Below are 27,452 nucleotides of genomic sequence, written 5' to 3'. Positions count from 1 at the left end.
CCTTTGCAGCTTTTCAAAATTTTACTGAATGGAAAATAATTACCTACTCAGTACAGAAATAGCTTGATGTAAGTCTTCAGCAAATACAGCGTCACAGGTGAGGATTATATAGATTTTGTGCCTAATTTTAAACCTGCTGAAAGCTTGCAGGGAAGAAATCTTAAATATAGGCACTTTGCTATGGTTTGGAGAGACTGTGAAGGCTTGAAATGTGGAAGGATTAAAGATGGAATTCTCCATGTGCTCTGTACCACAGGGTGATGGCAAGCCAAGCTGGGGCTGCTGGTCTGTTCCTTCAGGGAGCAGGCCTGGGGGGCAGCTCGTGTTCTTGTGGCATGGAATTCTGAGAGATGGGAGGAACTGGCTCCTCTGGACTGCTGCACTGCTTCATCTTAGATCCATTATGTGTTTGCATGGTTGGGTCCAAGGTCTTGTTTAACAGAATGGTTGTGCTTAGGCACGAAGGGACAGGAATGGTGGAGTGGGCTTTGAACAGGAATTTAGGGGTACAGATGTTACCAAAATACCAAATGCACTTTGGCTGCTCCACACCCCTGAAGTGGGAGGCGGTGATTTTGTGGAGGTCAGCTGGCACACAGAGCTCTGGGAGTGTGCACCTCGATCGGTGTGGGACTAGGGAACCTCAGAGTTAAATCTTCCCCAGCTCTCCCTTTTGCTTTTGGGCTTCCTGCCTTTGCTGACAGATGCCTTCTCTTGCAGGACATCCTGAACACTGTCGTAAAGCACTGCCCACCGTGGTTCTTCTTCCTGGGGCTGCCTGGCTTCACGATGCTGATCGGGGACTTCCTCGGCGCGGCGGCGCGCGTGCTGAGCGCGGACACGCCGGAGGTGAGCGCGGCACAGCCCGCTGGCCGGGCCCCGGGGGTGACACCGGGGGTGTCTGGGGCTGGGAAACCCTGGGATGAGGGAACCAGGTGCTGCAGGGGTGTTTGATCCGAGAGGAAGGCGTGTCCAGGCTGCGGCCAGCCGACGGCGAGAGCGGGGAACCCTCTGGGTGACGCAGGGTCCCCGGCTAAATGTCAGCACTAACAGAAATGTGACTCCAAACGATCGAGTTATCGAAGGATGAGTAAAACAGCAAATCAGTGAAGGGTTGCCAAAATAAAGGTAAAGGTCTGGCAGTCCTGGGAGAAATGGGGGAGCTCAGCTGCATGTGAAACACCAGCTCAGGGGAGACCTTTCTGTCTGTTCTGGCTCAGCGCTTCTGCTGCTGCTCTTGACATTTGTGCGGCTGAGCAGGTGGCCCTGTGCCGGGCCACAGCCCTCTCCTGTTTCAGCAGAGCTGGAATGGTGAGCCAGCCACGCCTCTTCCCTCAGCTCTCAAAGAGCTTGGTCAGCCTCACCGCTGAGCCAAGGCTTAAATGCTAATAAGAAATGGATGCTCGGTTTTCCATGGAAAGAAAACAAACCAAAACACCCCCTTCCGTTTCTCCTGCATGCATGGAACCACCATTGCACAGCAGTTAGTGTTTATAGCTCATGCCCTGGTGCTTTTGTTGGAGCAGGATCTCTCTGCACATTGGTGTCACCTGTGCAGCCAGCATGAGTGGGTTCTGTGCCACAGGACCACCTCATAGCACTGCTGGCTTGCTGCTTCACCCCCTCACTCAGCTCTTCTTCGGGGGGTTCTGTGCTTTCTGATGGCATCAAGTGCCTGATCGTCAGCTTGGGTAATGAGGGGAAGTATTACAGATGTAGATGAGCTCAGGAGTGGGGCCAGGTGCCAGTGGAGGGGCAGCTCAGCCTCACCAGGGGAGCAGAGCAGCACAGCAGAGAAAGCACGGGCAGGAAGGTGTGTGTTGGGTACTGCTGGCACCCAGCTTGTGCTGCAGCTGCAGAGGAAAAACTGCTGGGATGTGTTCCCTGGCGCGGCTGGGTGCTGGGATGTGTTCCTGGGGGTGCTGGGATGTGTTCCTGGGGGTGCTGGGATGTGTTCCTCGGACAGCTGGGTGCTGGGATGTGCTCCTGGGGGTGCTGGGATGTGCTCCTGGGGGTGCTGGGATGTGCTCCTGGTGCAGCTGGGTGCTGGGATGTGCTCCTGGGGGTGCTGGGATGTGCTCCTGGGGGTGCTGGGATGTGTTCCTGGGACAGCTGGGTGCTGGGATGTGTTCCTCGGACAGCTGGGTGCTGGGATGTGCTCCTGGGGGTGCTGGGATGTGCTCCTGGTGCAGCTGGGTGCTGGGATGTGTTCCTCGGACAGCTGGGTGCTGGGATGTGCTCCTGGGGGTGCTGGGATGTGCTCCTGGTGCAGCTGGGTGCTGGGATGTGAATCCAGCAGGCTGAGTACAGCAGTGCTCTCTGGAGCTGGGGACATCTCCAGTGTGAAGGGTTTTCAGTGACTATTTCAGTGAATTTTTTAGTGACTATTTCTGCCTGCTTGCCCTTGGCCAGGCTCCCCGCTGTGAAGCTCACACCATCCTTGGTGCTCTTGTGTGCTTTCCAAACACCTACCAAGGAATCCCGTGGGTGGGACCCGTCTCAGAAGGCAGTGAGAGCATCACAGGGAGTGCAGATATGAAGGTAAAGTCACATTTATTGTAAATCCTTAGGTAACCTAACCTGGTTTCACTGTGCAGTGACTTCATTCCTGCCCAAGTGGTTGCCCTGACACAAGCCTCTGTTGCTTTTGATAAACTTGAGGCACTGCAGTGATGCCCTGCTCAAAATTCAGGGTGGCTGGGGAGGAATCTCTGAGCTCCTCACGTGGCCTGAGCAGGCAGGACCAGAGAGGATGCAGAAATCCCTTTCGCACGCTTGGCTCCTGTTCTTGCTTCTTCATCAGGCCTTGGACAGTCACTGGAGGTGTCTTCCTTCTACAGCTAAGACAGTTCTGTCGTTTCTGTACTAAACAACGCACTAAATTTTTCCTAACGTGTTTTGGTTAGAACCTAAACACTACATAGAGTATGTTGTGGAGTGACCAGCACTTGTTGTTTGTAACTGCCCACTGTAAAAGAATTGATTTCCTCTCGCTGCCTGTACGTGAGTTGTAAGCTGATTTGATTTCTCCACAAGGGCCTGTACATTTGAGCTGTAATCGGTGTTTCTCCCTTGACAAAACGCAACTGGCGTGACGTAAAAGATGCTTTAGCAACTAGATGGAGAATTAGTGACTTCACCTGTAACTATGTCAAAATGAAACAACTTTAAAGTAGATGTATGAGAAAGATTCTTATTCTAATTTATTTTGTTATTTTAGTATTGCCTCATAAATATTTTATTGAAGAATGCTACAGAGGAGCCAAGTGAAGCTGCAAGGTAAAATACTGAGTAAAAGAAATGGGAAAATATCATAGAATAGGTTGGAAAAGACCTCTAACGTTATCAAGGCCAACCATTTACGGGTTGGAAAAGTCTTTCTTGCTGCTTATCTGCTGCTGCTGCCTTGTGGTTTGGTCCTGTGAAGTTGAGCCTTACTCTGCACCGTGAAGGTGCTGGCCTGTCGTGTTGGAGGGGAAAGAGAGATCTCATCTTTGTGCATTTTTTTTCCTTTTTTTCCCCCCCTAAATATTCCTGTGAATGTCCTGACCCTCTCTGTTTTCCTCTGCCCAAAGATGCATAGCCATCTGTGGCCTGGGCGTGTGGATCTGCGAGGAGCTGACGCAGCGCAGCAGCCACCCCCACGTGAAGAAAGCCATCAATGTCATAGGTGTGACACTGAAGGTATTGCTGTGCCGGGCTCTGATCAACCAGCTCCGGGGCGAAAAAGGCATTTTCGCTTTGCAGAAACAGCCCCTGTGCCTGCAGACCCCTTCCCCAGCAAACTCACCCAAGAGATCACATAGGTCGTGTCCAACCTGCCGGTTCCTAACGCTGACAGTGCGATTGCACAGCGCTAACCTTGTTCGTTGTCTGCAAAGATGCAAAAGCTGAGTGCAGTGTATCGTATCAGGACAGTTTATTTGGCTCTTAATCACCTTTTTTCTTCCAGTTTCCCAACAAGCTGGTAGCTCATGTCGCCTGTGATGTCCTTCAGCTGCTGGTGTCGTACTGGCAGAAGCTCCAGGAGTACGAATCCTCCCTGTGCCGGAAAATTACTGAAGTACGCCAGATTCCTTAAAGCGTTTGTATGGAAATCGTGTGCAAAGTTGTCTGAATCCCCTCCTTGGGCTGCTGTGATTTTGCCAACTCCTGCTTTTTTGTATTGTTAGGGGGGTACTTGCTGCACTCCCTGGAGCAGTGTAGGTCCCTCGTTTGTAGGGACTTGTTTGCGAAATGCCCAGGAAAACGTTGTCTTTCGCTGGGACGTTGATTGTCACGGGCAGCTGGATGCTCCTGGGAGAACCTGAGCTGTTCCACAGCCCGTGCAGTGAAGGTCTGTCTCTGCAGAGGAAGAGGCTGAGTGCCTTTCTGACTCTTGGTTTGTTTGGCTGCAGATCCTGGTGGCCACCATCGCGTTTCTCCTGCCCGGTGCCGAACACTCCTCCCTGGAAGCGGATAAGAAGGTGTGTCGCTGAAAAGAGCCCTCTCCGTTCCTCCTGCTGTCTGAGGGGGATTTAAATCAGCTTGCTCCAAACCAGAGCTGAATTCTAAGCTTTCCAGCTCATGCCCTAGAGTCTGGGTGAATTTAACAGAGCGTTCCTAAGTGCCGTGTTCTCGTTCAGTTCATAGTTTCTCTGCTGCTTTGTCTGCTGGACTGGTGCATGGCACTGCCCATGAAAATGCTGCTGGAGCCCGTGTCTGCAGGTGCTGTGGAGGATCAGCACGCATCCAGAGCTCCTCTGCTGGATTATATTTACAGAGTGAGTAGGGGGGGAAGGAAGGTGGTGTACTCTGCCTGGCTGTTTAAAGATGCCTTTCACACACCCTGAAGGCACAGAAGCAGCTTTGTCAAGCACTGGAAAAATCATCTCATCCAGGTGAGAAGTTACAAATGCAGAACCTTAAGAAGGTGAGATTAGAGATGTAGGACAGACAGGGGATGGTGAAGACAAAGATAAAATGCTTAAAACAACGAGCTGGGGAAATAATCTTGGCAGGAATATTTGGATTATTTGCAGCGGGCTGTTAAGATACAGAAGAAGCCGTGAAGCGAGCTGTTGAGGTACAGAATGGGTGCAGATGGAGATGGTTAATCTGGAACACTGAATTTGGGCCCGGGTGGGCTGTGTGGTGTGTCAGAACCCCGGGCCCTGCTGGCTGGGTGTGTCGGGATTACGGGATCTGTCCGGGGTTGCTCACCGCTCCGTGTCCCCGCAGGTCCTGCACTGCTGCGTCAACGGCTCCAGCACCTACACCCAGCAAAGCCACTACGTGCTGAGCCTGGCCGACCTCTCCTCCTCCGACTACGACCCCTTCCTGCCCCTGGGGAACGTCAGGAGCTCCTCGGAGCCAGCCCAGTGCCCCTCCTCCACCGACCTGGGGAACCTGCTCACCGTGGCCGAAGGTGAGGTGTGCCCAGGGCTGGGCCAGCCTGTGTGTGCAGCGCTGGGGAGCTGTCCCAGGCTCCATCTCTGTGACAGGATGCCCGAGTTCCTTCCCAACGCTGCTCCGTAGAACAAATGTACCTTTAGAAGGCGTAAAAGGGAAGGAAACACTGTAAACCAAGGAGAAATAGTTTTACACTGAATATGAAAAAACCCACAAGTTAGGGGGTTTCTGGCTGTAAGAGGAGTAACGTTCCCGTGGGAGAAGTGGAGGCACAGCGGAAGCTCAGGAGCACAGACACTTGATGAAATAGCTGGTGGATGTGCCTGTGCTGAGGGGACCATCTGGGCATCCGGGAAGTCTCTCCCTGCCTCACCTGAGACCTTCCCACCTGCCAGGGACGGAGCAGCATTTATTTGCAGTCACACCTCTGGTCTGCCTTGGCTTTTCTGCCGATGGCTGTGGGGATGTGGTGAAGTCAAATAAAGCCGTGGGGCAGGTAGGATCTCTGGGAAAGCTGTTGGAAATGTTTCCGTGAACAGGAAGGGTCAGCAGGTCACGTGGGCCAAGTTGCTGCGGCGCGGCAGAAATCCGCACGTGCTCCTTCTGCGTGTTGCCTCTTGCTGCCCCTGCTGATCCGCTGTGTTTTTCTTGGTGGTTCCAGAGAAGAGGAGGAGGAATTTGGAGCTGATCCCTCTCACGGCGCGGATGGTCATGACTCACCTGGTGAATCACCTGAGCCACTACCCGCTGAGCGGGGGCCCCGCCATCCTGCACAGCCTCCTGAGCGAGAACCACGACAACTCCTACGTGGAGTCCTCCGAGCTGTGCTCGGAAGTGTTCCGCAGCCCCAACCTGCAGCTCTTCGTCTTCAACGACAGCACTCTCATCTCCTGCCTCCAGATCCCCGCCGAGCAGAGGCCGGGCCCCGAGCCGGCCGCGGCGCCCTCGGACGTGCGGGTGATCGTCAGGGACATCTCGGGGAAGTACTCGTGGGACGGCCGCGTGCTCTACGGGCCCCTGGAGGGCCGCCCGCCGCAGCGTGCCACCGCCACCGCCACCTTCGCCGGCGAGGCGCGGCAGCTCGGCCTGTGTGGGGACACCTTCACCGGCGAGGCACGGCAGCTCGGCCTGTGCCAGGACAGCGAGGCACGGCAGCTCGGCCTGTGCCAGGACACCTTTACCAGTGAGGCGCAGCAGCTCGGCCTGTCCCAAGACACCTTCACTGGTGAGGCGCGGCAGCTCGGCCTGTGCCAGGACAGCGAGGTGCGGCAGCTCGGCCCGTGCCAGGACAGCGAGGCACGGCAGCTCGGCCTGTCCCAAGACACCTTCACCAGTGAGGTGCGGCAGCTCGGCCTGTGCCAGGACGGCGAGGTGCAGCAGCTCGGCCCGTGCCAGGACGGTGACACGCGGCAGCTCGGCCCGTGCCAGGACGAGGAGGAGGCCGAGGACGCGCTGGAGCAGCTGCTGGAGCGCATCGGGAGCAGCAGCCCCGAGTGCCTGCCGCACCCGCAGCGCAGGCTGAACGAGCCCGCGCCGCCGCCCCGCGCCCTCAGCGCCGAGCAGGAGCGCGCCCTCAGCGAGGCCCTGCTGCGGCAGAGCGCCCGCGAAAGGGACTTCGTGCTGAGCTGCGGCTCCCGGCGCCGCCTGAGCCTGGCCTGCCAGCGGCCACCGCCCCCCGCGCAGCCGCAGGCCTCCTTCTACTTCTGCCGGCTGCTGCTGGACGACTTGGGAATGAACTCCTGGGACAGAAGGTAGGAAGAGAGAGCATCCAGAACGTGCTTAGCGTGCTCGTCTTGGGTTTTAATCCCGAATGCACTTAAGGAAGCGAGGATCGCGTAGCTGGGGTAAGAGCGGAGCTTTGAACCTCGGTGATTATTTGAAAGAGGCGTCAATAGATCGTGTAGAGCAGTAACTCTGGGAAATCGTACTGTGTTAATTCTCTTAGCTATTTGGATGATGAAATACCGTCTCTGCGCCGTGTTGCATTTGCCTTCAAACCCTTCTTTATTTATTTTCAGGAAAAGCTTTCATCTGCTGAAGAAAAATTCAAAGTTACTGCGAGAGCTGAAAAATCTGGATTCCCGGCAATGGTAGGTGATGTGCACTGAACACAGCATTGATAAGGTTTGTGTGTCCCAAGGAGTCACCAGAGCCAAAACTTCGTTCCTGTTGAATCCAAGGACTGGTATGGCAGTTGGACTGGTTGTTTCTCCAGAGTTCTGTAGCCTGAATGGAGAAGCCGCCTGTGCTGGCACATTCTCTGTGTACAGAGAGCTCCGAATCACTGGCAAATAATAAAACACGTTTTTCTCAAGTTTGCTTTAGCTGAGAGGAGAGCAAATCAAATTGCTAGTGACCTGGGTTCAGCTGACAGGATTTCCTGCAGGGTGATCCCTGTGTCAGGAGCAGTACTTGGAGGGCTCACCTACCCAGATCTGCTCCCCAGCCAGGAAGAGGCAGAAGGGAGTTCTGAATGCTGCGTTTTATTTCTCGTTGCTTGACACGGAGCTGCTTGAAAAACATCTCCAGCATTGCAGAGTTCTGAGCTCCTTCTGTCCCAACAATTTCCACATCCGGTGCGCTTTGTGTGTTTCCGGAGAAGCCAGCTGTCCCTGTCAGCCTTGTAAAACTCTGCCCAGGGTCTCAAAGTCAGTGATGTTTCTTCTGCCTTGTATGCCATCATCACCCTGTAATTAAAATTCTGTAGGTCAAATTATGCTCCCATTAACACCTGTGCCACCTTGCTGTCTGTGCAGTGCTGCCCAGAGCAGAGTCATTAACCCTGTCATTGGAATTTGGCCACCAGCTGTGCGGCTGACGCGCGGGAGGAGCGGGCTTGGCGCTGCTCTCGGAACCGGGGCGTCCCTGCAGTGAGGTTTTGGTGGCAAAACAGCGGGGGCAGGTCTGAAAGCGAGCCACGTGTTTGTGCAGGAAATGGGCGTACGGGGCTGGCTGTGGCACCTGGCCGTAGGTTGGGAGCGCAGGGGGACCTGGAAGATAATTCTGAGCTGGTTTAACCTGGGTTTCCTTTTCCATGCCGTGGCAGCCGTGAGACGCACAAGATCGCTGTGTTCTACATCGCCGAGGGACAGGAGGACAAGTGTTCCATCCTGGCCAACGCCAGGGGAAGCCAGGCCTACGAAGATTTTGTGGCTGGGCTGGGCTGGGAGGTAACAGCCGTAATTTAGATAACTTCCCTTGTTGCACGGTTCTCTTGGCACTGCACGGTTTTTCATTCACACACACGCAGAACAATCCCCGCTGCGCACCGATGCCCGTAGCTTTTAGCTCCCGAGTGGGAGCACACGCTCGCTCAGCACAGGCGCCCTTGATGACGCGTGTGGGTTTAATTTGCTTTGTCAGAATGGTGTGTCGTAGTCGAAACGCCACGAGCACTTTGGTGTTTGGGAAATCCAGAGTAAATTCATGTCCTGTTTAAGCGTGCAAGTGCTGCAGGGGGATGCAGCATCCTCAGACTGGTGCTGTTGGGAATGCAAATGAGCCTTTGGACTCAGCCTTGACTTCAGAGAGGTGTTTCTTCAGAATAAGCTTCCGGAATAAGTTCTTCTAAGGTTTTTCTTTCTGTCCGAATCTTTGGTTTCTTGTGCGGTTTTTCTGGTTCTCTTTCTCTCTGCCAGTTGTGATGCTCCTGGCAGTGGGAGCTGTGAGCCCCACAGAGCCCTGAGTCACAAGGTGCTGTTGTTTCCTTGCCGCTGTTTGCGGGAGGAAGGTAAAATAGCTGGGCAGACAACGACTCGGGACCGAGTTCAGAGAGATTTACTGGCAGTGAATGTCAGATACAGGTACGGGAAAGACAAATCTAACAGAGGGATTGCAGAGCTGGAGGGGAAGGCTGCTTTTTCTCTGGGATGGATGGCTGTGGAAAGCTCGGGTGGTGATTTCATTAATCCTGGTACAGAGGCAGGTGCTGGCAGCACATCAGTGTTTTCAGGTGGCTGCTGTCGGTGCCTTTGGCTCCCTCAGGTCGACCTGTCCACGCACTGCGGGTTCATGGGCGGCCTGCAGCGCAACGGCAGCACGGGGCAGACCGCGCCCTACTTCGCCACCTCCACCGTGGAGATCATCTTCCACGTGTCCACCAGGATGCCCTCCGACTCGGACGACTCCCTGACCAAAAAGGTAAAGGCTCTGCAGGCTCTTTCAGGCAGTGCTCCCGCGGAAGTCCCAAGCGAAGGCGGCTTTTGCTGGCTGTCCCTGCGGTGCCACGTGGTGCTCTGCAGCTGGCTTAGCTGAATTAAATGGCATCTAAATTCTGGGTTCTGAAACACAATTAACATTTCCACGGTAGCCTCAAATGCCACCGTGAGTAATAATATTAGCAACGATTTCATCTGTACGTTGTCCGCCTGCCAAAACTGCTGTAGGTTGGTGGAACAAAGCAACCAAAGGCAGCATGGTAAAACCTTGGGTAGGGCTCGTCCCGTGCGGAGCAGCAGAGAGAAAGGGGCTGGAGCCCAAGCAGCCAGCTCTGAGTTCAGGCCAGTAGCCAGCTGGGCACGCAAGTCTGACAAGCAGCCTCTGCCTCAGACGGCCAGAGCCCAGCCCAGAGTTCTGCCGGTACCGCTGCTTAATTGTTCGCCTTTCCTAACGAGGAGCTATTTCGGATGATGCCGTTTGCCAGCTGCTGCTTAGGCTCAGAGAAGGTTTTTTGGGGCATACCAAATCTCTGCCTTTTCAATTGGGATTGGCAGCTTGTCCTGCAGAGGTTGTTAGCATGCATCAGTAATGCTGCAGCAGCCATGCAGTGCGCCGAGGGGCTCTGCTCTGCGCTGAGTGCTGGCTGGACCTCTGTCCCTCAGTGTTTCAGAGGGATGTGTGCTTTCCTTTCAAATATAAAGGTGGAATCTCTGATTGATTACTGGTTCTGAAAAATTGCCCAGTGTTCCACACCGAAGTCTTTTTTTATCTTGTCTTTTTTTATTGTGATATCTGTCATTTAAAAAAAAAGAAAAGTCAGCAAAAGGACATGTTTCTCTCCCTGTGTGTAACTCTCTACCTTCATAGGCACAAGGCTGTGGAAAGAAGTACTCTGAGTGCTTCAGAGGGGGACAGTGGTGGGTAGGACAGGGCTGTAGAGTCTCTGTGACCATACCAGGGTAGGACTGTGTATTTCTGCATTTCCTGACCAGTATTTGTCCAGCTGCTAGACCAAAACTCCAGTGATGAATGATTTACAGTTTCCCTAGGCAGCATACTCCACATTCCTATGCTCCACTTCTTGTACCATGAAGAAAATCTCCGGTAGTGCCTACTTGGCTTCAATTTAAGCCCATTGATTCATATTTCACATGGATACGAGGGGCAGGTTATTTTGCAGCACACTTCTGCGTGTCTGAGAACTGCTGCCACATCTTTCCCAGACTTCCTTTTCCTGCACAAAGTGTGGCCATTTATTTAGTGTAACCTTCCCTTTTAAGCCCTGGGTTTTGTGGGAGCCTGGCAAAGACACTGGGGTAACTCTGGCTGTTGAGTAATTCATCACCCGGGAGGAGAGCACGGTGTGGCAGAGCTACCAGAAGGGGAAAAACGGGGTTTAGCTGCAAACAGTCCACTTATTCTCCTAATTCTCATCTATGTTAGGGGTTATCACAGACCCTGAGGGTCTAGTCATTGTGTTTGTCCTCCCTGTGTTTGCTCCAAGAGAATTCCCTGTGAGAAACAGAAACCAAAAGCATTTAGTAGCTGTCAGTCTCCAAGTTTTGTAGTGCCAGGAAGCCGGGCCAGCTCCAGCATATGCTGTCTACAGAAAATAACTGCAAAGGAATTGCTCTAGGACCTTCTCAAAAAACCTGAGATCTGCTCTAGGAATGGCACCCTGCAGGGATCAGACTGGGAATTCTGGTGAAGGACAAAGGTCTGAGCAAGCTCGTGGGCCCGAGGAGCTGCAAGCAGTGGCTCCAGGTGACTTCCAGAGGGCTTTTCGGTGTGTGCTCGTCCATGGTTCCACACACAACAGTTCCGTTCCGTTTGTCCCAGCTCTGCTGTGAGCAAACATGCGGTTCTGTGCAGATCAGCATGGATTGTTGACAGATTTTACAGAACTGCAGCTGTGAGTGCAGAAAAGGTGCATTTCAGAAGCACTGCGCTTTCTGGAAGGTGGGCGACTCTCTGGGCTTAGGTCCTTGCCTCACATTGTTGGGGCAGAATGTCCAGGTTAGAAGGATTATTTGATATTTATTACTTCTTGCCATCAATGCTTTTGTTCATGGGGGTGTGGGAGAGAAAGATGGAAGCCCTTGGCATTCATTCTGTTCCTGCTCCTGCAACTGAACCGTACCTGGTGATACAGGAGAGTGTGGTGCTGGGAGGGGAAAACTTCATCAGGATGCAATGGGGGCCACAGCTCCTTTTTTCCTGCCCTTCCCTCTGGGGTCTGAGGTCCCACTAATCTCTGAAATCTTTGTGATTGCTGGGTTTTTTTCTCTGCTTATTTTGCCTCTGACCAAGAGAGGCTTCATCCCTGTCAGCACGCTCCCAGCTGAACAGGACTGACCACCTGCTGGCCTGGGGGGGCAGAGCAAGGCCATAAATTCTGGGGGCTGGGGATTCAGCAGATGCAGTAATTTTACTTCAACGTGTTATTATGGTTCTTTATTTTTACTGAGCACAAGGATAAATTAAGTTCTGGTATGAATTCCCCAGAATAAGTGTGTTTCCACTGGGGATGAACTTGTTCCCTTTGTGCAGTACAGCTGTCATTCGCAGTCTGCATTTATTAATTTGAGGTATATGCTGACATTATGTTGCTAATTCAGGTGGGAAGAAAGGGGAAAAGAAAGAAAGAAAGAAAGAAAGAAAAACCCCTCTCCAAATAAGTCTTGGCCCTGACAGAAATCTTTTCTAGTGAAGTAAACAAAATTCAGCTGATCTCTTTTGCTGCTGTAGGGTTCAGCATCACTGGTTCCAAACTTTATCTGCCTGTCTTGTGGCAAGAGTGAAAATCAATCCCAGGAAAGGCATCCTACCGTCCCTGTCTCGTTCTGCTCAAACTGTGCTTAACGGTTTAAAGATGTGCTGTCGAATTTCTCAGTGATTTATTCCATCCTCTCCATTGTCAGAGCAGAACTTTTTCAATTCAGAAATCTGGTTGCAACCCCATACTGAACTCTTGCTCCTTTGCTGCAGAAATTTGTTAGCTGGGGCTAGATTAGATTTTTAGCAGCTAATCTGACTGCTGTAGGGGTTTGCAGAGTGGGGACAGAGCTGTGCTATTGGATTTGTCCAATTCATTTGACTCCAGGACTATAATTGCACTTATGTCTTACAAGGCTTTTATGGCCTCAGGCTGGCGAGCAGCAGAAAAACAAATTGGCAGTGATACAGTGAGAGTGAAAGGGAATGAAAGGCACACATTATCAGTCTCCAGGCAGCCCTGCTCTGGCAGGAAGTTTCTCGGTTAATTTACAAATAAAACTTAGATTTTAGGATGGGCGCACAGTCAGCCAGACAATGGGGATGTCAGGCCCCACTGTTACTTAGCAAAAGTAGCAGCCATGGCTCCCCAAAAGCAGGAATTCTTCAGTCAAACAGACGACTCCTCTCTGGAGCCAGCTGGCTGTGTAATGCAATTAGCAGGGAAAGGAGGTCATGCCGGAGGTGTGCACCGTGACCAGCGCTGCCTGCCGGGCTGGGGATGTGGGGCTGGGGATGTGGGGATGTGGGGCTGGGGATGTGGGGATGTGGGGCTGGGGATGTGGGGCTGGGGATGTGGGGCTGGGGATGTGGGGATGTGGGGCTGGGGTTGTGGGCCTGGGGATGTGGGGATGTGGGGCTGGGGATGTGGGGATGTGGGGATGCGGGGCTGGGGATGCGGGGATGGGGCTGGGGATGTGGGGATGGGGCTCTGGGGATGGGGTTGGATTTGAGGCTGGAGCTCTGGGGATGGGGCTGGATGTGAGGCTGGAGCTCTGGGGCTGGAGCTCTGGGGATGGGGCTGGATGTGAGGCTGGAGCTCTGGGGATGGAGCTCTGGGGATGGGGCTGGATGTGAGGCTGGAGCTCTGGGGATGAGGCTGGAGCTCTGGGGCTGGAGCTCTGGAGCAGCACGGTGGGGCTGGCTCAGGCCTGGGGCAGTGTCCCAGCCCCGTTAGCCAAGCCCCAGCTCCTGTGGGGCGGGGAGGACACGCTGCAGTGCACGGCTGCCTTCCCTCGCAGCGGGTGCACAGCCATCGCCCCAGACCGCTGTCGGGGCTTGCTCTCAAAACCAAGCTGATTTCCTGGCTGCTGTGGCATTTTTTAACGTAGCTTTTTTCTTTATTCCCCCCACCCCTAAACTGGGAGGAGAGCACAGCCTGGAGCTCTGGCTCCGTACGCCTCGTCCGTGGGGCTTTGGACATTTCAGCACAACTTGCTGCAGTCCTTTGGGGCACTGAGTCTGCCCCACAGCTGCTGTTCTGAATAAAAAACACAGGGAAATAGCAGCTGGCTTATTGTCACTGATGAGATTATCCTAACGGCTTCTTATCAATGGAGTTATCTCTCAATAACAAATATTTTTGATTAATGCCAATTTTTCCTTTGTAACGTTATGCCTCGTAAGTGTGCTGCTTAAGGATGTGTGGCTTCAAAACAAGGGCAGTAACTCAAGCTCTGAATCAAGTCTGGAACACGCTGGGGATTGTGGCAGGCTCGTGAGCACAGCAAGTGTTGGTTCAGCTGAGTGCCCTTCTTCACTGAATTTTGTTCCGAAGGGTGCAAGATCAATACAGAACGTTCGATTATCATCAGAACAGTTCCTTGGGATTTTAACAAGGGTCCCTGGAGCAGTATTTGGGCATATTTTGATGAGTGTTTCTGTAGCAGCATGTGCTGTTTCTCACCCCAGAAGCCACAGGAGGCATGGCAGCACAGAGCCTTTCCCTGAGGAGCTGGGCTGGGTTTGTGAATGGCCCTCTGCCTCGTGGAATTCCGTGTCCACGATGATTTCTTGGGCTTCCTGCAGCAGAGGCTGCCGGGTGCCACCACCCTGGGCTCTCTGTGCTGGACCAGAGCTGGCACTCGTGGGCTCTTCCCAATGCCTGGTGGGGCTTCCTGGAGCTGGGCTGGGCTGGTGCTGCCGTGGGACAGCCTGGCCAGGCACCCCCAGCATCCGGGACCTGCTGGGCACAAATGCTGCTCCTCACCAGATGGGCTTCAGGCTGTGTAAGGCTAAACTTGACGTCTCGCTTCTGATGGCTTTGGAGGTGACCTGGCTGCACCTGGTCACGGAGAGCGAGGTCAGGGTTTTGTCCTGTGTGTAAATCTCTGCTGCCTTTGGTGCCTGTCAGTTCATGGCATTCCCAAGGTGAGTGTTTTCCTTTGTGCTGCTTGGTTTTTGCTGAGCTTCTGCACAGATATTAAGGTGGCCACAAGAACAGCAATTTCTACTTGCTTCGTACATGTAAGAAGCTCTGCTAATAGTATTGTTAGTGTTCCTGTGTTTTTCCAAGACAAAAATGGTTCATGTTTCCTTCAAACAGAGCTAAAATTACCTTTTATTCATGGGTGTAAATAAATCACAATTGTTATCTTCTGTTTTGTTTAAAATAAACTGAGAATCTCAGTCCTTCTGAGATCTGAGCTTTACTTCACTCTGCTGGAACGTGAGCTGTAAGCCAAGTTCACAGCTGTAACTTTTTTTTAATTTTTCACAAGGTGTTGGTTTCGCCACATTTCTCGTGACTGAGGGGTCCGGTTTGGCACCAGTATGTAGGAGTGAAAGTTTTTCCTGGTTCTGAATAGGGAAGATTCATCAGCACAGTGTGGGCTGATCCAAAGCGCGTTGGGGTTAGTTGTTATTTACCAGTGAAAATCACCACCTTCTTCTCCCTTTTTTCTCTCCCCCCACACAGAGTGAAGTAGCAGAGCTTCATTTTGGCTTCTTTGTTCGGTCTATTGTGCACATTGTTCCAGGGGTAGCACCAAATTGGAGGGTGGGGGGTGTCTTTTAAGCTTTAAGTGGGACTTAAATTCTCTTTATGCTCGGAGCTGGCATTCTGCGTGTGGATTACATTTTAACTTTAAAGCTTACAGTTGAAACCATTGTGTGAGGCTTGTACGTGATTGCCAAATAGTTTTTGCCATCTGTTAGATCACCTCCAGCTCCTCCAGCAGCAGAGCAAACACACACACACACACACACACACACACACACACACACACACACACAGAGGCTCTGGGATGCTTTCTGTGTGCTCATGTTTAAATTTTATCTGTATTTCATGCAGCTCTGCTCCAAAGGGAAAGGTGTAACTGCCACAGTATCTCCCATTCTAATGTACTTCCCACTGCCCAGATATTTTGCTGACGTTTCAGGCAGGAGCCCCCTCCAGACACAGGCAGAGAGGAGATGTTTGTGGATAATAAATTCAGTTATAGTGGCTCACGACAGGCACTTTCTTGACGTTCCGAGTCAAGGCATTTCATATTTCTGTGACAGCTGCCTTATTTTAGCTGGAATACGATGCTCCGTTGGTTAATGCTTTGTTCCAGTAATTCAGTTTTCCGTCTTAAATCACTGTAGGTAATGTACATTTACATATCGTGCTAATGGCTAGTTTGATAATGACTTAATTAAGCCATCAGACAACAATGAGTTCTAAATGAAGCAAATTATTGAGCTGATGCTTTCATGAGCAACTGGAGAAAAACAATATTTTAACTTTTCTGTAATGAAATATTGCTGCTATCGAGCATTGTAATTCAATTTGCGAGCCGTGACCCCTCGCGCGGCGCGGTTATCGCTGGGATTAATAAAGAGCCAATTTGCCGTTGCAGCTCCGTCACTTGGGAAATGACGAGGTTCACATCGTGTGGTCCGAGCACACCCGCAACTACCGCAGGGGCATCATCCCCACCGACTTTGGGGACGTGCTCATCGTCATCTACCCCATGAAGAACCGCATGTTCTTCATCGAGATCATGAAGAAGCCCGAGGTGGGTCCTGGCTGCTCTCTGGTGCTGCGCGGGGAGCGGCGGCTCTGGTGCTGTAAGCGAGGCCCGGTGGTTCGGTTTGGGGGCTGTTTTTTCCCCAGGGAGATGGAAATCAGTCTGTCCGTCTCGGCTGGAAAATGAGCTGAGCCGTGAGTTAACTCTAAATCTGGAGTTACTGGCGGTGATCAGAGTGGCTGCTCGTTCATTTTGCAGCCATCCTTGGCGCTGAGAGGAGCACCTCAGAACTCCCAGCCCGCAGAAGTTGCGGGGCAAAGAGCAGCATTTGAACCCTCGTGAATTTCCGCCGAGGCAGAGCACTCGCGATCTGAGTTCCTCTGGTGGTGTGGGGTCGCTGCTGTGCTCGTGGCACCCAGCAGAGCCCCACGCGTCCGTGGGACCGCCACCATCACCTGACTGCCGGGATGATGCAGGCATTGCACATCCCGTCATCAAAACAAACCATGGGAGATTCACACTCGAGACGTTTTTTGGAAAAAAAACACTTTTTTTTTGCAAAACGTCAGAGGTGCGTGCACGTACATCTGTGCTTGTGTGCGAAAAAGCCGCTTCAGTAAATGCTCGTCTGGTACATTATGGATGCAAAAATATGCATAAAATATACTTTGTGAAAGTAATCGGTGTGATAAATACCTTTTGCCTTATACGAGGGACACTGTTTGTCCGAGGGAGTAGCCAGCTGTGGTACATGCCTCCATCATATCCCGCATTGACCAGCTGTGGACACTTTTTGAGCTGTGAATGACGGAGCTGTTGGATATTGGCACCCAGTGCTTTGTCAGTTGACGTTTCAAACTTGAAAATTTTCTAATAGTGGGTTGCTGGGGTTTTTTTTTTTTTTCCTTGGGCTCGGTGTTGAGCTGTGCGGTTTCGCGTTCGCACGTTTTAGCTTTTAATGTTCCATCAGGGAAATGAGAATTCAGCGCTAGGAGCACGCTTGAGACTTCTCTGGAGCGATGGAGAAAAGCTGTGTCATCTTACATATTAGTCAAAACCCCCCAACGGGCAGCCAGAATAAGAGCTAACTGGAAATTTAGTGTTATCCCTACATTTAAAGTACAAACCATTACAATGTAATAAAATTAATCCAGACATTTCCAGGGCAAGTGTGGCTGACCTTTTGTTCACCAGCTACTGACCCCAGGGTGAATGAACGAGCCTTGCAGAGAGAAATGTCTGTTGTTTGGCTTCAGTCCCTGGCATTTAAATTGCATTCCCTAATCGAATGAAAAGGCTGTCCTCTCTATCAGGTTACAGAATCCATGGCAACATTTGGCCTTTTATATCCATAATGTTAGCCTTTTTGTTTGCAGCCAAGTAGAGACACCTGGAGCAATGTTAACATTAACCGCTTTAGCATTAATAGCTTCATTATAGAAGAATTTCTGATCAGATAGCTGTTACTTTTGTTATGTTGCTTCAGCTTGTATTGTTTTCATTTTTGATCTCCCTGCTTGGCAACCGGGCAATGATTTGCAAATTTTTTTTGTCTTGATTAATTAAGCAATATAATTATCGGGAACCGTGCTGCAGTCTTTGCCCGACAAAGCTTGGGAGGGAAGACAATAGTAAGTCTGTTAGTGTGAATGCATTCCACGCGTCACAGATGCACGAGGATATTGGGAACAATGAGAGGAAAAGCTGCCTGCGAGAGGGGACAAAGCATGCCAGGCAGGCTCCGCACTGCACATACCGCCAGGGACATGCTGCGGCTTCCCTGGGACACAGATGCCTCGTTAGATTGCAGCTCGTCATCGGAGATTAATTCTCAGCCATTTGGTACAATAATTTACCCATTCCCCACTCTTTTAACTAGTGCTGCTCGCTGTAGAGGGGCAGTCTTTGTGCTCGCAAGGTTTATTTAACCTTGCCTACTTTTACCGCGAGCAACAGAAATAATGATTTTGCTGTCGGAAATTGGAACCAAGCAGGTGTTTGCAGTGGGCCGAATATTAATTTTTGCTTCACAGATAAACTTGCAGTGACGTTTGGAGTGCTCACAGAAGGGGATCTTTCCCTCTGTGTTTTTTTTAATTGATTCCTGTCAGAGCAGGCTGTTTGTTTGTGGTGGCTGCCGAAGCCCTGTTCTCCCGGGCTGGGTGATGGGTGCGGGGCTCCCCCGGCCCTGGCTGGGGCAGAGCCCCCGTGGGAATGAGTGAAGCTGGCTGGATGGGGCTCCCCTGGCTGGATGGGGCTCCCCTGGCTGGATGGGGCTCCCCTGGCTGGATGGGGCTCCCCTGGCTGGATGGGGCTCCCCTGGCTGGATGGGGCTCCCCTGGCTGGATGGGGCTCCCCTGGCTGGGTGCAGTGACCCTCGGCAGGCCCTGGCTGTGCTGGGGAATGAGCCATTCCCAGCTCCGTGCTCGGATGGCTCCGCAGCCCCCGCTGCTGCTGCTGCTCTCCCTGGCTGGGACACACGTGGGTTAAATCTGGGAATCCTCTGGTGACACAGCCTGCCCCGCTCCCCAGCTCCTGCCGGCTGTGAAACCCTGGCTGCAAGTGCTGTAAGCAAAACCCACTTGTCCAAAAAGGCCGGCAGCATCTGCTGATCTGACTTTACATTCCTGGTGTTTGTGTGGTGCTCTCACTTTAGGACACACTTAGCCTCCTCATCTGTACTTTTACATCCTTTTCTCTTGCCATCAATGCTTCTAGACAGTGCATGGGATGAAAATTTCACTTAAAAACGTAACTGCCTAAAGAGGCAAAAACTTGATGCTCCGTAACGTTATCATTTTGGTGGCATAGATTTTCCTCCGTCCCCTTCCCTTCCAACTTCCCTTCCTGGATAGTAATGCCAGCAGTAAATAAACAAACTGAAAAGAAGGCAAAACTGCTATGGAAACATATTACACTTTTCTGGGGTTTTTTTTGGGGGGTGGGTAATTATTTTAAGTAAAGGAATGACAGAATAAGTGTGTGCAGAGACAGCTGTCATTTGCAGATGTTACATTAAACCCAAATTTCTTCTGTAATTCATTGCCACTTCTAATTAGAGGAATTCCCTAGATGCAGGGGATTTATATTATTCCCTTTGTCCATTTATTGAATGACTGTCACAGTCACCCACAAGCAGTTGGAGAAGAATAATAGAGGGTATTTATTTATGTGATAAGCCTCTGTACAGATGGAAAAAATCCATAGCTTAAATATTAATAATTGCTGCTGGCTTCTGTCTAGGGCTTCAGCCGGGGGGTTGGTTTCTTCATTTTGAGTCTGTGAGAGGGAAATGAATTTGAGTAGTTGTGACTACTGAAAGTTATGTATTTAAACACCAACGTTTTCTGGGTCTGCAGTTCTGGACATGGCTTACTTTTAGGAAGTGTCTCTTGTAGCTAGTGCAGTCTTTGTCTGCAGAGCCTTAGGTCACCAGAGGACGTCACCCAGGGGTTTCCTGTGGAGGTGGCCCTGAAGGAGCAGCATTTGGGCACCTTGACCTGCTGGGCTGGGCCCTTTGTGCCTGTCCCAGCCCTGCTCTGCCATCCCCTTTGCCTCCTTATCCTGGACCAGCTCAAGGCTTTTTTCTCTCCTGTGAAGTCCACGGAAGGAGTTTATAGAGGATTATCTGAAGTAAATACGTCTTTGCAAAACCTCCTGCCAATGTTGGAGTCGGGCAGTGAATCAGGGTCTCCTGTTGGGATCCCAGATGGGAAGCAGCTCTTAATATCCCCTGCCAAAGGCATATTGATTGCAGATTCGGAGATGGCCTCAGTTTTTACGTGTACCAAGCTCGTGCTTAGCCAGCAGAGTGTTCTGAGACGCGTGTGTGTCCGTGTAGCGTGCTGAGGGCAGTCGTGGGCGCTTTAAACGCTCACCAGCGTGGGGGATGAATGTCTCAGTGTGGGAAACAACGTGGTCACGCTCTTTGGTGGCAAAATGCTGTACCAGTCTCCTGCCGTGGTTCTGAAGCCTGCTTTTCTGTTTTGGGGTGCCCAGGTGCCGTTTTTCGGTCCCCTCTTCGACGGCGCCATCGTGACCGCGAAGCTGCTGCCCAGCCTGGTCTGTGCCACGTGCATCAACGCCAGCAGAGCCGTCAAGTCCCTCATCCCGCTCTACCAGAGCTTGTATCCTTTCTCCACCCTTGGTAGGGCCCTCACTCGGAGCATCGTCCTGCAGAGAGGTAGGCTGCCATGGAAACCCTTCCTGTTCGATTGCACTGGCAGAGCTCGGGGCTTTCTTCGCGTCCAGCTCGGTGTTTTTGGTGGGTTGGTCCGTGTGGTACGGTCCCAGCCGCCGTCCGGTGTTTTCCAAATGGAATGGAAACGTCCCAGGAGTCTCCCTCCAGCAGCTTCCATCTCACTGCTGCTGGGCTGGGGCTCAGCACTGCTGCTTTGGTCTGTGAGAGGTGCTAGCTCCTGTCAGTGTGAAAGCAAGCTGGAAGCTGTGGACTGTGCCTGTCAGGCTGGTAGCCAGAGCTCAGCCGTGCTCTTATCCTATCCAATTAACTTCACTCGGACTCATTGCATTAATAAGACAGATGGGATTTGTCCTCAGATACAGATGTTGCAGGTCCCAAATTCCAGTTTCGCTCCAGCCACGCCTGTGTTTGGGCATTTTGAGAAGCTGTTTTCCAGCAGTGTCTGGAAAGGTGGCTGGAGGATGTGCTTCTCTGGGACAGGAGTTGTGACGCCGTGCTGGGGTCTTCTCATAATGCCATGGTGCATTCCATAGCTTCTGCTGCTAACCTCATCACCTGCCTCAGGACAAACACTCACCACACTTTGCTTGTTCTGGGGAGTGCTTGATTTCAGTGTTTGTCTAATCGTGTGACTTGGAGAAAGAGGCTGTGAAATGTTTCGATCTTTGAAAGAACACCGAGGAATTAGTTTGAGATGCACATTTTTAAAACAGGATATCCTCGAAATACTCGTTAGGGGTTCTTTAAAGGCTAAATTTTATCCAGTGTACTTTGCAAAAGTCCTCAGAAATTAAAACTAGTATTGAGGTTAAATAGATTTGTGTTAATAACTAATTGTTTACTCATTGTAATGGCAGTGGTTGTGCAAACCGTGGTAATGCCTGACAGGTGAGTCAAGGCTTGTTATGTTTTCTTCTGTTTCTTGAGAGGAATCTAACAAATTCCTGAAACAGAATTCGGCTTGGTCTGTTTCTCAGTGTTGAATACTGAAGTAACAGTGCAGTGAAATGGCCTGAGCAGCAGCAGCTGGACGAAGGGAGCTGTCACGGCCCCTCACTCCTCCCGTGTTTTGGCCTTGAGCATTCTGTGTGTGAGCAGTGCTCCCCAGCTGGCCGTGCTCCTGCTGTCCCAGGGGTGTCCCTGAGGGTCCCAGGGGTGTCCCAGGGGTGTCCCTGAGGGTCCCAGGGTGCAGAGCTGCACAGACACAGCAGCACAGGGCTCTGCTCCGTGCAGCTCAGAGCTCATCTGGCCCCGCATTCTCGTCCGCCTTTTTCTGCGTCTGCTGTCGCACCAGTGCTGTCCGTAGTGAATGCACTGCCACTTGTCTGTCTGATAAATGAAAGTGGACTGAGAAACTCCTGAGGTGGGATGAAGGGGATGTGGTGGGTGGGCAGATCCCATCGGGGCGATGCTGGAGCGGGGCAGAAAGCGATCTGTAATTCATTCGTGGACAATGCGGACTGTGACACGCCGAAGCCAGCGGTTGCAGTGAGAGTGTGTGGATGTGTAAAGGTGATGCTTGGGCCTGTCCAGGGCGGATCCCAGGGTCTGTGACACTCACCCTGTCACAGGCTGAGTGCCTCGGGTCCGGGGCTTGCTGTGCCAGCTGCTGCGAGCAGGACAGGAGCCAGGCAGTGCAAGTGAAGTAAATGAAAGTGCCTTGATCGGACCAGAGGTGGAAATAGCTCAAAAAATGTCAGTGGGAGGGAGAAATAGAAGGCAGTGTTCCTGGCAAAGTGAGGGATGATGTTTGGTGCACACCAGTCTTAACTGTGGTTGGGATGAGAGCTTCTCTTTGACACATGGGTCACGTTAAAGGTACTTATCCCTAAGGGGGTCGGTAGCTGAAGAGGTTCGGATCAAACACTCCCTCTGGTGCCAGCGGTTCCGTGGGGAGCAGTGCTGGAGCAGTGGCAGGCTGTGAAGGACCTGCAGGGACTCAGCCCTGCGTGCTGCTGGGGAGCCGGGCAGCGTCCTGCCAGCAGTGACAGCTGAAGTCACTTGTTGGAAAGTCTGTAAACTCCGGCTACAGCTGCACTTGTCAGGGGCTGTAAGGGAAGTGTAATCAGCCACAGAGATTAATTTGCATCTCAATTAGGAAAGAGTCAGGAGGAAGCTGTAGGGTCTGTTGCTGGAAGGTTGTGGAAGAAATCTCATCAGGCACAAAAGGCTCCCGACTTGGTGCTCCAGCGAGCGGAGGACAATATCCGAGTCCGGTTTCCATGGGGACCGGGAGCGCAGAGCCGCGGGAGCATCGCGCTGCCCGCAGCCGCCTGCTCGTGATGACACACATTCCACTGCCGTGCCCAAATACAGCTTTCTGGTGGAAACCTCCTCGAAAATCTAGAAGGTAACTGCGGCACACCACACCAGACTTTTTTAATCTCTTTTTTTTTTACGTTTCCACAACACTTTTGGTCTTAAGGAATTCACTAGGGCAAGAGTTTTAATTAAAAAACAATTAACTATTTTTAAACTTCAGTTTAGAGCCGTTCTGGCTCCAGGTTCTTTGTGTCCGTGGAAGGGCACGTGGTGGCAGTCTGCAGGAGCCAGCCCAGGGTGGTGCAAGCACAGCACAGCTGTCTCTGGAGCAGCACAGCTGTCTCTGCCGCAGTGCTTCCATGGGCGGTGGTGATTGTGCATCAGCTTGTTCCAAATTCCCCTTTTATTCCTCCTTGGTGCCACGGGGCACTGAGGCTGAGCGGCTGCAGCCCTGCTAACTGGGACTCCTGCCATCCTTGAGTAACTGCTGAGCATGAGGCAGTGTGCTCCAGCAGCCAGCAGGCTGCTTGTACAGGCACTATCTGACTTTAAATGTGAGTGGGACGTACAGAAACCATAACTAATAAAGGTGACCTAAATTTTACAAGAACATAAAATAATATTTAAGCCTCCTACAGTTGTTGTATTGAAAGGAATATATTTATGCAGGTATTGAGCACATCCGAGCCTCCTTTGCATGTGCTGGGGAAAGGAAGGAACAACCTCTCTTGCAAATGAATTATTTATTACATGTCATAACTAAGCACGGGTCTGTTCTGGTTCCAGCAATGCTGATTTTTACAAAAACTGTTGGGAGTGGGGCTGTAAAAGTGCATCTCTGCACGCTCTTCTGGCTTGTGCACAACAAGCTGTGTGCTGGGAAGGATTTCTGAACACTTGTGTGATCTGGAGCGCCACTGCGGCAGAGCTCCTCTCTGGGAGCTGCTCTTGTCCGAGGATGGGGGAAACCAGGGTTTGGATAGGAGTATTAAAGGTCTGATTGATTGGCAGCTGCTCTCTAAGCTGACGGGTTTCTAAGCTCAGGTGCTAGTCAACCTTCAGACATGAAAATGTAGCTAGTTTGGCAGGTGTCAGGCACTTTAGTTAGCTTGTAATTCAATCCCGGTCTCCAAAAAGACTTTTGAGGATTTGGGGATGTCTGAGCAAGAAGCTCCTCTTAGATTCCCTAGAGAAATGCAGTTCTCACTGCCCAGGTCATCTTTCCAAATGGAGCTGTTTCTTTTTTCCTTGGATTGAATTGGCTTAATTTGAAATTTGTTTCAGTGTTATTTCTAGTATTTTACCACTTTGGGGTTTTTTTTCCTCCACCATTGAAAATAACTCTCGTACTCTCAGTCCTTCCAGACTGGGATGCTAGCTGAATTTAAAGAAAAGTACAAAAGATCCCAATGTGTCTGAAACGTTACCTCAGCTTTGAGGAGCTCTTTGTAATCTGCCTTGGAGAGGGTGGAACCTGTCCCATGTGCCAGCACCAGTGGACTTCTTCCCTGTGTTTTTCAGTGATTTCTGGTAGTCTTTAAATTAAGTTCTTAGCAATTCAAGCTACTACGTGTGCTTCCTGTGAATGAGTAAGCGGGCAGCTGGCTCTTGCTGGGGTTTATTAACACACCGATTGTAAAACGATCTCTGTGCACGATCTCACGTTTGGGATGAGTTGGTTTGCTGTTACGGGCAGCGGAGGGGTCTGATCTGGCTGTGCCTGCCCTGCTTTGCTGTGACATCGAGCACTGAGGGTGTCTGTCCATCGGAACAAGCACAAAGGAGCACGGCAGGGATGAGAACTCCGTACGTAATGTCTGAGCACTGGATGTCACCATTTCCCAGCTCACAGTTTGCACTCCTTTTTGTGGGACTGAGGAAAACGCAGCCCTTACGCTGGAGAAGTAATTTGATACATGAGTAACTCTCTCACTCTTTTCTCCGCTGTACTGGCAGTGCTGTGCCTGCTGACCTGTGCCAGCCAGCAGCTCGGCAGGGTAAAGCCAAAACTCCATCTAAACACATAACAAAAAAGACATCCATAACTTTAATTCGTTACACCTCATCCGGATATTGACGCACTAATATATCCTAGATGTGTTAATATCTGGAACCAAGAAGATTAAGCAAAGAACATCAGCTTCAAATTCTGAATTAAATCCCTTTCTTGGCTTAAGCCAATTTCTGAGTAACCTAATAGAGAGTGCCTGATCTGCTTACCTGCTTTATCTGTGAAAGAAAGGTATTTGCTACGATGGACTTAATTGTGTGAACGGCTGTCAGATGTTCCGGAGGCTCATGTGGTGTGGGACGTGTTTTGTGTCCCTCTCAGTGTGTGTTTTGCGGCACCGGCATTTGGAGCTCTGCTCTGGGTACGAGGCGCTGTTTGATCCTGCCGGGAAAATGATACGGAAAGCCTGTTACTCCTTTCAGAGAGGGTTCACAGTTTGTCCCCTTTATTTCATCCCCAGCAGCGGTGCTGATAGAAAGGGCTGTGAAATTCTAAAGCACGTGTGAGCTGTGACAGTTTCTGTGACACGGCACCCGACGGCGTTCCGCCCGCCGGCCCTGGCCGGCACGAGTTCCTGTCCGTGGCCAGCGGCCGTGGGGAGCAGCAGGTCCCGCTGGCCGCCCTCGGCCAGGGGTGGCCAGAGCTGAGGGGGCCGCGGCTCTGCCCTTCGTCCCGCGCTGCCCCGATCGACGGCCGGGCCGTCTGTCTCCTGTGCCTTCCCTGCTCACAGCCAGAACCTTCTCCAGGCAGCGATCGATGCCTCTAATCTGCTGCAGCCTGTAATAAGTCATGCGAGGCAAAGCTTTTAGGTGGCATTACACGGGATTGTGGAGGCGGCTCCTCAGCTCTCATTCATAGAGCTCTTCATGGACTCGCGGAGAATCCACTGCGTCCCGCCGGTGCGTGTCTAAAGAGTATAAAATGCTTCTGCAGGTCTCAGCTCCGCGTGCTGCTGCGCTGTGCGGGCACAATGGGATCGAGTTTCCCTGTTCTCTGTTTCGTGTCCGTCCCCGAGCCTGCTGCAGGCCCTCGTTACACACACAGCTTGTGCCCGCGTCGCTGGGTGGCTGGGAGCAGCCAGGGAGGCTGCAGGGCAGCACTGCAGTGCATTTTGGCACTGTGACACCGGGCACCACCGTCCTCCCCCGTGGCTGGGAGCAGCCAGGGAGGCTGCAGGGCAGCACTGCAGTGCATTTTGGCACTGTGACACCGGGCACCACCGTCCTCCCCCGTGGCTGGGAGCAGCCAGGGAGGCTGCAGGGCAGCACTGCAGTGCATTTTGGCACTGTGACACCGGGCACCACCGTCCTCCCCCGTGGCTGGGAGCAGCCAGGGAGGCTGCAGGGCTGTTGAGAGAGTCCCAGGCTGATTCTGACACACAGTTTTAAACTGCTGATCTCTGGGCTGCATCTGCGCTCTTCGGTAGCACTAAATTAATCCCAGCAGTAGTAGAGGCTCTTTCTCTGCTGCCTGATGTAATGGAGAGTTCCAAAAACAAACCTGGAGTGACCTCAAGAATATAACTTGTTTTTTAAGTGAAAAGTGAGTTCACTGTGTGATATGTGTCAGGGAAAAAAAAAAACCAAAAAACCCCTCAGTCTTGGATTTCTAAATGACATGTCTACTAGTGTGTGTGTACTGGTTGCAAGCAAGGGTCCTAAAACACCCAGCCACACCTCTTTAAGCTCTGCCAGAGACGGGGAAGTTCTGATCTTGCTGGAAATAGTGTGGTTTGTGTGGTGTAATGGTGCCCTGCCAAGGCACTGCCCAGGACGAGGGGTGCCTCGCTGGCAGGGGCACACGGTGCGGTACAGGGCTCTGTTTATGAGCAGTAAACATCCCTTTCCTAGGAAGGAAGGTGTACACAGAGGTGCAAACACCTGTCCTGTGGTGCTTAATGTTTTCTCCCGGATTACACAAAGGGCCCCCAACTTGTGTTTCATGAGAGGCACTCGCTCATTCTTTGATTCTTTGACAGAAGCAAAATCGGTATATTCGGGTTACTAACGAGTACTTCATCCCATCTTGTGCTGGTTCTTGCAGGTTTGCAAGGGCTTCACGTTCCATGGCTTTTCAAAGTAATGTTGGATGATTTTGCTGTTTCCCCCCATTAACTTTGAAGGGATGTGCATAGCTAAAGCTCCCTTGCATCTTTCGGAAACTTTGCTGGGAATTTCCGCAGGGTTGTTTTTGTTCGGGTTTTGTTGCAGACGGGTCAGTGAACAGCAAAGGGAGTTGGGTTTCTGTGGCTGGGCTGTGCATGAGTAAGGCTGGCAGGGTGGGGAAGGCAGTGCCACTCACTGTGCCACTGGTGGTGCCATTCCCTGTTCCCCTCACTGTTCCATTCCCTGTTCTACTGGCAGTGCCATTCCCTGTTTCCCCTTCCCCGTTCCCCTTCCCCGTTCCCCTTCCCCGTTCCCCTTCCCCGTTCCCCTTCCCCGTTCCCCTTCCCCGTTCCCCTTCCCCGTTCCCCTTCCCCGTTCCCCTTCCCCGTTTCCCCTTCCCCGTTCCCCTTCCCCGTTCCCCTTTCCCCGTTTCCCCTTCCCCGTTCCCCTTCCCCGTTCCCCTTCCCCGTTCCCCTTCCCCGTTCCCCTTCCCCGTTCCCCTTCCCCGTTCCCCTTCCCCGTTCCCCTTCCCCGTTCCCCTTCCCCGTTCCCCTTCCCCGTTCCCCTTCCCCGTTCCCCTTCCCCGTTCCCCTTCC

General features: G+C 52.0%; 1 protein-coding gene across 5 annotated transcripts in view; it reads left to right on the top strand.

Moving 5' to 3' along the window:
- Positions 1-27,452, top strand: part of RALGAPA2 (Ral GTPase activating protein catalytic subunit alpha 2) — a 99,474-nt gene that overhangs the window by 41,601 nt on the left and 30,421 nt on the right. For 2 of the 5 annotated variants that reach the window (XM_088052515.1, XM_088052512.1), the window contains 14 exons: positions 721-849; positions 2,413-2,541; positions 3,221-3,279; positions 3,576-3,684; positions 3,953-4,063; positions 4,398-4,466; positions 4,626-4,763; positions 5,221-5,407; positions 6,053-7,142; positions 7,410-7,481; positions 8,438-8,561; positions 9,376-9,531; positions 16,167-16,325; positions 20,277-20,404. In XM_088052515.1, the coding sequence (XP_087908641.1) occupies positions 721-849; positions 2,413-2,541; positions 3,221-3,279; positions 3,576-3,684; positions 3,953-4,063; positions 4,398-4,466; positions 4,626-4,763; positions 5,221-5,407; positions 6,053-7,142; positions 7,410-7,481; positions 8,438-8,561; positions 9,376-9,531; positions 16,167-16,325; positions 20,277-20,404 (2,660 nt within the window). The other 3 variants (XM_088052513.1, XM_088052511.1, XM_088052514.1) reach the window with 2 other exon arrangements.

This window comes from Pseudopodoces humilis, chromosome 3 (assembly GCF_049639895.1).
Source record: "Pseudopodoces humilis isolate 2021_Gansu_Grassland_sample_001 chromosome 3, ASM4963989v1, whole genome shotgun sequence".
NCBI lineage: Eukaryota > Metazoa > Chordata > Aves > Passeriformes > Paridae > Pseudopodoces > Pseudopodoces humilis.
Note: the sequence above shows the minus strand (reverse complement) of the source record. Positions and strands in the feature narration are given on the sequence as shown.